The sequence below is a fragment of the Esox lucius genome, chromosome 20 (genome assembly GCF_011004845.1).
Source record: "Esox lucius isolate fEsoLuc1 chromosome 20, fEsoLuc1.pri, whole genome shotgun sequence".
NCBI lineage: Eukaryota > Metazoa > Chordata > Actinopteri > Esociformes > Esocidae > Esox > Esox lucius.
Window position 1 is genome coordinate 45047108 of NC_047588.1, and position 11718 is coordinate 45058825.

An 11718-nucleotide genomic window follows, 5' to 3' on the forward strand; every position below is an offset into this window, starting at 1 on the left:
TTGAAACATTCTCATTTCCACAATCAACCTGAGAGCAATTAGAGTTAGCAGCTTAGACAGAGCAGATATTTCAACTTGCTGATTCTGGGATTCGATCCAGCAACCTTTAGCAACTTATGCTCCGTTTCCACAAAAAGTACCTGGAACTTGGGGCTTCCGGTTTTTGCTTGTTATGTGAGGCTGCGAAGTTCTGAGATCTACTGACAACTTGTAGACATACTGTAATTTCAGAGGTTAATATACTTAATTTTGTATTTATCTAATTTGTATAGCATTGTGTTACATTTGTTGAATAGTTACAGAAAGATACAGTTTATACGCAGTATGCTTGTCTCTTTATCATGGCTAATCAAGACCAAACCAAGTGCCGCTGCTGCTAGCGAAGCTGATACACCAAGCCTCTGCAGAGAAAATGATCACGGCGATTGAAACATTGAGTATGAAAATGGACACTCAAACAGCTGCTGTCCGTCGAGAAATATCCTCCATCTGTGAAGCACTACATATGACTGTCATCTTGCTACAGACCGTTAATTCGCAAAAAACACTGCGTATTGATGATCTAGAACATGCTACTATAGAATGGAGCTTGTCAGTAATGGCCCTGAAAGCTACGGCAAAGTGTCTACAAGCAGAGGTACACAGGCTTTAGAAGGTTGAAGTGGTTGTCAGAATATCCAACTTGTTGGCATTGAGGATGGCAAAGAGGGGAGTAACTTGTTACAATTCTAGAGGCCGCTAGAGGCCCAGGCCGTTTGTAATTCGAGTGCGTTTGTACTTTGAGTGCACCATGGAGACGTCAAGGACTGTATTCTCCAACTTTTGAATCAGAAGAAGCTGCTATACAATGGCACACACATATACATTTCCTTTCCTGATTTTGCACCAGAGGTTGCCAGGAGGCAAGCAGCTTTTACTGACTGCTTAAAGATATTCCTGATGTCAAATTCAGTCTCCGCTTTCCAGAAGGAAAAATCATTCGAGGACCCCGAGCTGGCCATATCTTGCATGAAAGAGAACATTCCATCAGCTCAGTGACCATGTTCAGGTAACCTCTACAAATAACAATCCAGTAGATGGAGCCGATTACTGCTGTGGTAGGCTGTGCTGCAGGCCTGAACTCACTTTAATGTCTTTACTATATTAGGTCCACAAGGATGTTTTTTTTTATCATTTGATCATCATTTGATAAAACATTGTTAGATATTCTATTAATTAGTACCACAAGTGTATATTTTATTTATTACCTTTTCTCCTTTCCTCCTTCCAGTCTCCTTTCTCTTTTATATTTGGCAAATATTTCCCAATATTGCTTGCATTGCTTTAGTGTTGCTTTGCCAGTTAATTTGTTGTATATAAAAGTGTGTGTATATGGGTACACCCAAGTTTACCATACTGTCATGCTGTTTTCATTACACTTGGTATTTTGCACCATTTATCCACCTTGTATTGTTGTTGTCTGGTGAGCTTTGTGTTAGTTAAGGTTTAGCTAGAGACCCAAGTTATTGAAGATGGGCAACCTGCCCAGGGGATTTATGCACTTTGTTTGGGGAAGGGCTGGGAGTGGGGTAACTATTACCTTTTTGAGTGTTTTTTTGTCCGTTTTTCTATACCTCTTATGTCATTTTAGTCTGAGCCACAGAGTCCACTTGCTATTATGCTTGATAGACACAAAGTTATGCACACTCTAAGGATTTTATATAGATGACTTTGGCTAACTCAAATACACTCCAAATTGTATTCGTTTAAAGCGGGATTGGGTTGGTCAGGTGTTTAATTCATGCTTTCAAAGTAGGGCCAGGGGGGCAGTGATTCTGATTCACATTGCGGTTCGTAGCATCCAAAATTGTTTCGGACCCTAATGGATGTTTTATTATTGTTACTGGAAAGCTCTTGCCTGTGTTTATGCCCTGAACTGGGATGATTCTCAATTTATGAACATATATCTGTAATCTATACCACACTTGGACATGAACCAGTTGATCTTATCTGGGGATTTTAACTGTGTTATTGACCCTTTATTGGATAGATCTTCTAGTAGAATGACAAATTTATCAAGGACATCTGAGGTCTTAAAGAGTGTTTTAGATTTGTGTGCAGTATCTGACCCATAGCGATTTCTGTACCCAGTCAGGACAGAATATTCTTTATTTTTAAAGGTTTACCATACATATTCATGAATTGACAATTTTTACTGGACAAAATCTTGCAGCCTTTGGTATAGTCATGTACCTACAATAGGACAGTGATTTCTGACCATGCCCAATTAACTTTGGAATTAACTTTTCCCCATTGTAGACCCAGTAGATCATTATGGAGATTTAACTCACTCCTTCTGTCTGATGAGTCTTTTATCACCTTCATTGATACTCATATAGACTTATTTTTGAAAACTACTTTAATAATTTTTACAACAGCATAAGTGGCATGGTGGAATGGCTTTACCAAATTTTCAAATGTTTTATTGGTCAGCAAATATCAAAAGTTTATTATATTGGTTGTGTGATTGATCTTCTTCGGACATTCCCTCTTGGTTGCAAATTGAATCAAGTTCTTGTAGTTGTACCTCACTTTATGCACTTCTGTGTTCATCATTACCACTGCACATTCCCCAGACATGTCAGAACCCCGTCTTTCTACATTCCTTGAAAATGTTGTCCCAGTTTAGGAAACATTATGGATTGGTTTCCATGTCTACTTATGCCCCTATTGCAGCCAATCACCTGTTCCCAGCCTCCCTCTCCGTCAATACCTTTGATTATTGGTTGGGAAAGGGAATTTTGAACTAGGTTACTGTATAAAGAAGACGTTTTTACGTGTTTTGAACAAATTAAATCGCTCAACCGGTACATCCTTTTTTCCATTATTTACAAGTCAGACATTCTGTGCGAAATCAGTTTATTCTATTTCCTTGCCTGCCTCTAAAACCACCTCTTGATCTGATTCTAGAAACCAATCCAGAGGTTAAAGGTCTCTATACAGCTAAAGGTTCTATACAGCAGTTTTTTTATATAGAAGAACCGTCACTTTCAATGATATAGGGACATTGGAAAAAGGATTTGTATACAACCATATCTAAGATCTATGTTCTAAAATACTTCAAAGAATTGATTCTTCATCTATTTGTGTAAGGCATGGCGAAATTCAATTTAAGATTGTACACCGGCTTCACATGTCTAAGGTTAAACTTTCAAACATATTCACTGTGAATTGAATTGAAAAGTTCAATAAAAACACTTCGGAGAAAAAGTTACTGGAACTTTTAGGCCCAGGAACTACTTTTCAAGGAACTAAAATGCTCCTTCAGGCCATTGTTGCGTGCATTTCACTGCAGTCTAAAAACATACAAAGAAAATGCAAATTAGTCTGCTGACGTATGTTCTCACTCTGATGTATGTTCTCACTCTGATGTATGTTCTCACTCTGATGTATGTTCATACCTGTGGGCTGCGTCTCCTCAACGTTTGACTCCATTCCAATTCACAAACGTTCAACACTGCAAGCCCCACCCCACAAAGTTCTAGTACTTTGGGAAAGTACAAACCCCAAGCAGGGACTGTTTTCGGGGTAAAATATAGGCCCCATCACCTAATTTAGACCTGGTTCCTGCGGTGGAAACACAATGAGTTCCTTGAAAGGTTCCTAGTTCCTGGGTAAAGTTCCTGCAGGGAACAAGGTTTTAGTACATAAACATGAATTACAGTGGGGCAGAAAGTATTTAGTCAGCCACCAATTGTGCAAGTTCTCCAACTTAAAAAGATGAGAGAGGCCTGTAATTTTCATCGTAGGTACACTTCAACTATGAGAGACAAAATGAGAAAAAAAATCCAGAAAATCACATTGTAGGATTTTTTATGAATTTCTTGGCAAATTCGTCTATAAAATAATTATTTGTTCACCTACAAACAAGCAAGATTTCTGGCTCTCACAGACCTGTAACTTCTTCTTTAAGAGGCTCCTCTGTCCTCCACTCGTTACCTGTATTAATGGCACCTGTTTGAACTTGTTATCAGTATAAAAGACACATGTCCACAACCTCAAACAGTCACACTCCAAACTCCATTATGGCCAAAACCAAAGAGCTGTCAAAGGACACCAGAAACAAAATTGTAGACCTGCACCAGGCTGGGAAGACTGAATCTGAAATAGGTAAGCAGCTTGGTGTGAAGAAATCAACTGTGGGAGCAATTATAAGAAAATGGAAGACATACAAGACCACTGATAATCCGGGGCTCCACGCAAGATCTCACCCCGTGGGGTCAAATGTTCACAAGAATGGTGAGCAAAAATCCCAGAACCACACGGGGGGACCTAGTGAATGACCTGCAGAGAGCTGGGACCAAAGTAACAAAGGCTACCATCAGTAACACACTACTCCGCCAGAGGCTCAAATCCTGCAGTGCCAGACGTGTCCCCCTGCTTAAGCCATGTCCAGGCCCGTCTGAGGTTTGCTAGAGAGCATTTGGATGGTCCAGAAGAGGATTGGGAGAATGTCATATGGTCAGATGAAACCAAAATAGAACTTTTTGGTAAAAACTCAACTCGTCGTGTTTGGAGGAGGAAAAATGCTGAGTTGCATACAAAGAACACCATACCTACTGTGAAGCATGGTGGTGGAAACATCATGCTTTGGGGCTGTTTTTCTGCAAAGGGACCAGGACGACTGATCCGTGTAAAGGACAGAATGAATGGGGCCATGTATCGTGAGATTTTGAGTGAAAACCTCCATCCATCAGCAAGGGCATTGAAGATGAAACGTGGCTGGGTCTTTCAGCATGACAATGATCCCAAACACACCCGCCCGGGCAACGAAGGAGTTGCTTCATAAGAAGCATTACAAGGTCCTGGAGTGGCCTTGCCAGTCACCAGATCTCAACCCCATAGAAAATCTTTGGAGGGAGTTGAAAGTCCGTGTTGCCCAGCAACAGCCCTAAAACATCACTGCATGGATGAATGGGCCAAAATACCAGCAACAGTGTGTGAAAACCTTGTGAAGACCCTTTTACACATTTCAACGCACACAAATCCCCACACTGTTTTACATCTCAGCGCTGTTCAATATCCCAAGACTATTCCCCATCCTAATGCAGTACAACATCCCAACACTGTTCCATATCTCAAAGCTGTTCCACGTCCAAACACTGTTCCATATCTCAAAGCTGTTCCACGTCCAAACACTGTTCCATATCTCAATGCTGTTCCACATCCAAACACTGTTCCATATCTCAATGCTGTTCCACATTCCAAAACTGTTCCAAATCCCAAAGCTGTTCCACATTTCAACACTGTTACACAGACACAATCCCAATGCTGGCAATTAATCTCTTAGCTTTGAACACTTGGAATTAGGTCTTGTGTTTTCAACTTCATAAGTTGGGGCTTTATTATGATAATAGTGTGTGTTTTAAGCCACAGTGCCCTGAAATGCCTGCAGCATAGCGACTCCCTCCGATTAACCAATCAGCAAAGCAGCTCAGATTAACCAATCTTAATTAAGAAGTCTTTGTGTTTCTCCTTCATCAGACCTTGCCTAGCAGTTTGTTCATTTCTCTGTTTTGAAGTCTGAATGACTAGCTATTCTTTTGGTCTCACTGTTCTGTGCTTCAGTTTCACAAACACATTCACACATAATAAAGAGCAGCACAACACACCTTAATGTGTGTCTGATATTGAACTGGGGGTGGGGGGGTTGGAGGAGAGCAAGAGAAGTTGTGTCAGCGCAGTCTTGCAGGCATTCAAGTTCACATTTTGCTCTCAACTCTTTTTTGTGCTCTCCTTTCCCCTTCTTTCTCCCTGTCTCTCTCCCTCTCTCTTTCCCTCTGTCTTTCAAGGCATTTAAGTATGTTATATCCTCTTTGTTGTCACAGCAATTTCCCCAGTTGTTCATCAGGCTTAAATGTTTCTCTCGTTACCATTATGATAATCTAGTTCAAACCTCACCTGAGCGTCTCACTGAACATGAGGAATACTTTAAGCTTCCTCTCCCAAGTCAGATTACACTGTACGTACGTGCAGCAAAAAAAAAGGAAAACAGGAAAAATACTGTGGGTCCAACCTACATATAGTCGTATACACAATATTTTAGGAGGTTCATGTTTATTTACTTTAATTGTATCTATTGAACCGTTAGTGAGTCAATATTTAGAACTTCATTAGAACTTGTATAATTTAATTGGGGAAGATATTCTGAAAGTGAAAAAAATTGTTTCACTGCAAGTACATTCAGCTAGTCAGGCAGACATTACATACCCAGGTCTCTTTTCCAAAAAATACCTGCATCACCCCACATCATGAATAGAAACTTTACAAAATCAAAGCAAAATATAACACAGTACAGCAAAGCACATAAACTGTTGCATTCCTGTGTAAGGATTTACTTGGTAACGTGACTTGTGTGTATATAATAATGTATATTCAGGACTTTCTTGCCTGGTGTGCTGCATCATGATGTTTTGTATCGTCTTAATTAAGCGCCATGAGGTATTGACCAGGCTAACAATGCATTTCATGTTAAGGTCGCAAATTGTCACGCTATCAATTTCTGTTTGTACATCACAGTTTGCAAGGCCTCAACAGCATCAAGTTCTTTTAGATATATAAAACATTAATTAATTTGCCATTATTCATATGTGTAACTATTGAATAGTGAGAATAGTGAAATGCATTTACCAGCCAACCTTCAACCAGTGTAATGGTGGTATATGACGTGTCTAGTTTGTTTGCCGTGTACACACATGCTTCAATTAAGCTTACAGCGGAAATTATAATTAGGTTGGAAATACAGTAGAGTGCTTGTGTTAGATTTGAAACAGGCATTTTAAACCCTCCCATCTGGTGCAGCCAGCCAGTGATCCCCTGAACTAGGCCTGAGGATCCTACCACCTAATTAGTGCTAAAACTGAACAGCTTATTACTATGTATTATTATTAAAGCTTTATCGGGGCTCGACCAGACATCACTCCTGAAGCCAATAGGCCTGTGAGATAGAGAGGATCACCTCTGGATCATTGCTGAGTGTTCTGTTTAGATTAAAGCTGGGACTCATTCCAACCCATCATGCTAATGTGTACACACTGTCTTCATTTACAATATTTATCCTGTGCCCACACACTTCACATTCTAAACAGTGAGAACAGACAAGAGATTTTTCTGTAAGTGTAGTCTGTAGTATAGTAAGATAATAATAAGAATAGAAATAAGAATACATAATTGTAGCCTTTTGATGTAGATTGTATTTTAAACGCATTTACAAGTGTGTTGGAGTGAAATGGAAATACTTGCAAAGGGTCAGCCATTATTATCCAGGGATAGCAACGCTGGATCCATTTGGAATCAGTGCCTTGCAGGAAAGACCAAGGAAGTACTGTAGGGAGTCTGTGGAATGGATATTTATTTTATTTGACCAGAACCAGATTTCTTTCCAGTGGATTATTTGACAGGGTGGGATACTATTGAATATGAATTACATACAGGTGTAGCCACAGCATATACCTCAATAAAAATTTCAACCTAAAATTCAAAGGTTTAAACTGTTAATTCATAGCAACAACAACAATCTCTTCCCCCTCTTTACCCAGTCTATAAAACTGCAGGACATTTTATTGAAATTGACATTTACTGTTCATTTGCCAAAAGTAGGGCATGTTCAATTTCCTTCTTTGTCCCCAAGACGTGGGTTGTTCTGCCTGGCACCACCAAAGTCATAGTAAAACACCTTGTATGTTGATGAATATGGTATCACAAAAGAGTTTCCAGGCCTCAATAATATTGAGAACTACTGTTCTATAGGAGTAGGACTTGCAGCAGACAGGCCTTCCCTGGAAGAAAGAGCAGCTCTATTTTGTCAAGGTTAAGCTTGAGGTGTTGAGCCAAAATCCAAGTCAAGACACTGCTAATGTTTGGTAGATCAAATTAAGGTATGTTCTTTACCCTTCCCATCTCTTTCTGTTTCTCTGTAGGTGTGGTGCAGGAAGGTACAGCAGCATTTCCAGGCAGTAGCAGAGACAGAGCTGATAGAGTGGGGGCAGGTGGATCATGAGGAGAATTTCTCCCCCAGTGGAGCCGGGGCAGAGGCCAGCCCCAGAGTCCTCAATCCCCTGAGGCTGTTTGCCAGAGGGGTCCCAGGGGCCCCCAGCCACAAAAACAACCCCATCAGGGACATGGCATACGAAGAGAGCATGGAGGACTTCTGGGATTGGTTATCCAACCAGACAGATGTTCATGGCAGCCAGGCCAGAGCCAAACGACGACCCATTGTTAAGACGGGCAAGTTTAAAAAGATGTTTGGCTGGGGGGACTTCCATTCCAACATCAAGACCATCAAACTCAATCTGTTGATCACCGGAAAGATTGTGGACCACGGTAATGGGACGTTCAGTGTCTACTTCCGCCACAACTCCACCGGCCTCGGGAACGTGTCGGTCAGTCTGGTGCCACCATCTAAAGTGGTGGAGTTTGAGATTGCTCAGCAGTCCACTCTTGAGACAAAAGACTCCAAAGCTTTCAACTGTCGTATTGAATATGAGAAGACAGACCGCAACAAGAAGACCGCTCTGTGCAGCTTTGACTCCTCCAAGGTGTGTTACCAAGAACAGACCCAGAGTCACGTCTCTTGGCTCTGCTCCAAGCCCTTTAAAGTAATCTGTATCTACATCGCATTCTACAGCGTGGACTACAAATTGGTGCAGAAGGTCTGCCCAGACTACAACTACCATAGTGACACTCCCTACTCCTCCACTGGCTAATCGAGTTCTTTATATGTGGCTGTTGGTATCTTTGCTCCGCATGTACATCAAGTCTGTTTGGACATTGGGCAGTTGACGTTGACTCACGTAACCAAAATTACCAATGCTTTACAATGAAAAATAACCCAGGCTATAGTGTCCACCTTCACCAAAGAAAAAATCTCAACAAATCTAGATCTTCAGTCTCTAGGACAGCAACATATCGGTATTCAGGTTAAACATGTCTTCCATCAGATAAATCCGATTCCATCTCTCTTCTTTTTTACTATCCAGTGGGCTACAATTACAAAACACACTTCATATAATACTATATGCATTGTAATCTCACCGTGTCTACACATCACGAAAATGGATACAAGGACACACATTATTTGATTGCTAAGGGTACTGATTACCTGATGACAATTAGGTAGTGTTCCAGAGATTATTAATGTGAATCTATTTATGTGAGTTTTTCATTTTATGGGGGGTGAAGACTATAATCTAACTTAGCCCAATTTCTAAACAGACACGCTTATGCTCTGTTTGACCACACATTGACCAATCTTGGTTTACAGCTCTGCTTAACCTCAATATAACCAAGCCTAGTTAAAGCGATCTGTTAGAAAGATGAACCGTGGTTTACCGTTCTGACCAGCCCATAGATGAACCCATGACAGCCCTTGTGTTCCTCGTTATCACTATGTTCTCAGTAAATGCCTGTCCAGATGTCTGGTAGTAGGGTAGACCATAGGCTCTTACAGTCACACAGGACACTGTAGACCTGTACAATAGCATTAACATCAAATCACTTCCTAGGCTTGAAAAAAGAACGTCAGATGTTCTGTTTTCTTCCAGGCCTTTTAAAAGAGGGCATCTTGATGTTCTAAAGAGAACAAGCAAACATTTCCTTTTTATTCGTCTATTTTTTCCATAAGATGTTCATTTACCTCAAAAAGATAGAACGATTTGGGCTGAATTCCCCTTAAATTTATATTTTTAACACCAAACCCACCACTGGTGTGTTTGGCTAGGGCCCTATGTTTCTGTCATTTTTGGCCGTATATACCTGTGGTGGATATTTGATGGTATGGGACAATTTTGCTTCCACTTGTCCTGACGCCTTTGTTAACTCATTTTCATAAACATTAAAGTGCCAGGACTTACCGCCGGTAAGTGGATCATCCAGTGGGAGATTAACCCTGAGCACACAAAGTGTGGTAAAAGAAATGGGTTATTGACCACAAATTCCACATTTTGCAATGGGTCAGTGTCCCCTATTTAAAAAAGGAAGTATAGAGGATCTCAAGGTTCTGGAAAGATTCTATATGGAGTATTGATCCCTTCAGATGTGTTCTTCGGTCATCAGTGTAGTTATCCTCCATAAAAATTATCCCAGAGTATGAAAAAGGCTGTCAATAATTAAAGTTGTATTTACGAAAATGAAAGAATTTCTAAGAAATTATTTTCTTTAAGGAATTTTGACTAAAATAATATAACTTCCAACATTTCTGTATAGCTCAGTATTGGTATTATTTATTAAGTATTTTCTCTCATTAAGGGTGCCAATATAAATGTAAATGAGTTAGTGGACAGGACTATTTAGTGAATCGGTCAGGCTGCTAAAATGACTTTGTCATGGCGCTGAACGCTCAGGAATCCTCCTGACACGGCGCTGACTGCTCATGACTCCTCCTGACACTGCCTGACTCTTTATGGCTTCTATTAACATTCATTAAAGACAAATGACTATTTAGTTAGCGTGACGGAGGAAACAAAATGCCCTAAGTTAAAATGCTACTCTTGACTGATAACATGCCAGTGATCACTACGCAGAGGTAGCCTTGGGATAATATTAGCGATGACAAGAGCTGCGTGGGGGAGTCCTTATGTTACACTGCTCCTCTGTAGGACACTCAAGCCCTTGAGAGTTAACTCCCCAAACTCTCAACTCACTGGAAGACAGCTGATACTGTGCTGCATTAATGCTTGTTTAGCCTCCTCACACAGCAAACTGATATGATTGGCTGTCTCCTCTAGGGCCACTGGATAAAAGCTGTGATTGGCTGCCTTCTCTATGTCCACAGGATTAAGGCTTTGATTGGCTGCCTTCTCTAGGACCACAGGGTAAATGTTCTGATTGGCTGCCTCCTTTAGGTCCATTAGATAAATGTTCTGAAATTCTCTGTTCCATTCTGACAAAAACAAACACCACCAACTTCCCTCAATAAAGGGCCGACAATTCAAGTCGCTCCAAAGTGTTTAAATTTTTTGACATATGATTAGAATGGATCATTAGGTTCTCAGGTTCCAAATGATTACATAAAAATACATTAAGTGGCTAGCCTGCTATGAGTTGGAAAGATTTGTTTCATGCCTCTCAAATCCTTTTTGAAAGCTGTAAATTAAACTATACTATAGAAATGACAAGAACTGTATAATAATGAACAACTGAATTTAAGTTAATCTATGTTACTGATTTAGTTCTAATCCTTTTGTGAAATGTAAAGTGTGTTATATATATATATATATATATATATATATATATATATATGTGTGTGTGTGTGTGTGTCCGTCTCAGTAATGAAAAACAAAATGTGTGTAAAAATGGCTTAACAATAAATTGTCTATTTCCTTTTATTTTCCATAAATATACACAATCAGATAAATTGTTCCTTAGTTTTGGTGTTTGTTAGTAATATCAGGTAGATGTAATGACATGTTCATTGCTCTTGATTGCAGAGATTACATTAATAGACAATTTAATTATTTTCTGCTTGCCTCATCTTGTTTCTAGTTATTGTTCTGTATGATAGAAATAAGAGATTTGTTATGTGTATAGTGTGACAAACATTTTAATTTTAATATTTACTTATAGGGGTTTATTATATTAAATTGAAATGAAAAATGTTTGTAAAATCTTAGGTTTTTATGACATTAAACATAATTCAAAGTTGGTTCAGAATAATATGGAATTGTTCATTGTCAATGTGTA

General features: G+C 39.7%; 1 protein-coding gene across 1 annotated transcript in view; it reads left to right on the forward strand.

The window, feature by feature from the left end:
* Positions 1 to 11274, forward strand: part of nxph2a (neurexophilin 2a) — a 29899-nt gene extending 18625 nt beyond the window's left edge. The window contains exon 3 of the mRNA XM_010866889.3: positions 7959 to 11274. Coding sequence (XP_010865191.1) covers positions 7959 to 8744 — 786 coding nt within the window. The 3' untranslated portion in view covers positions 8745 to 11274. The remainder of the gene's footprint in view (positions 1 to 7958) is intronic.
* Positions 11275 to 11718: the final 444 nt, after the last annotated feature.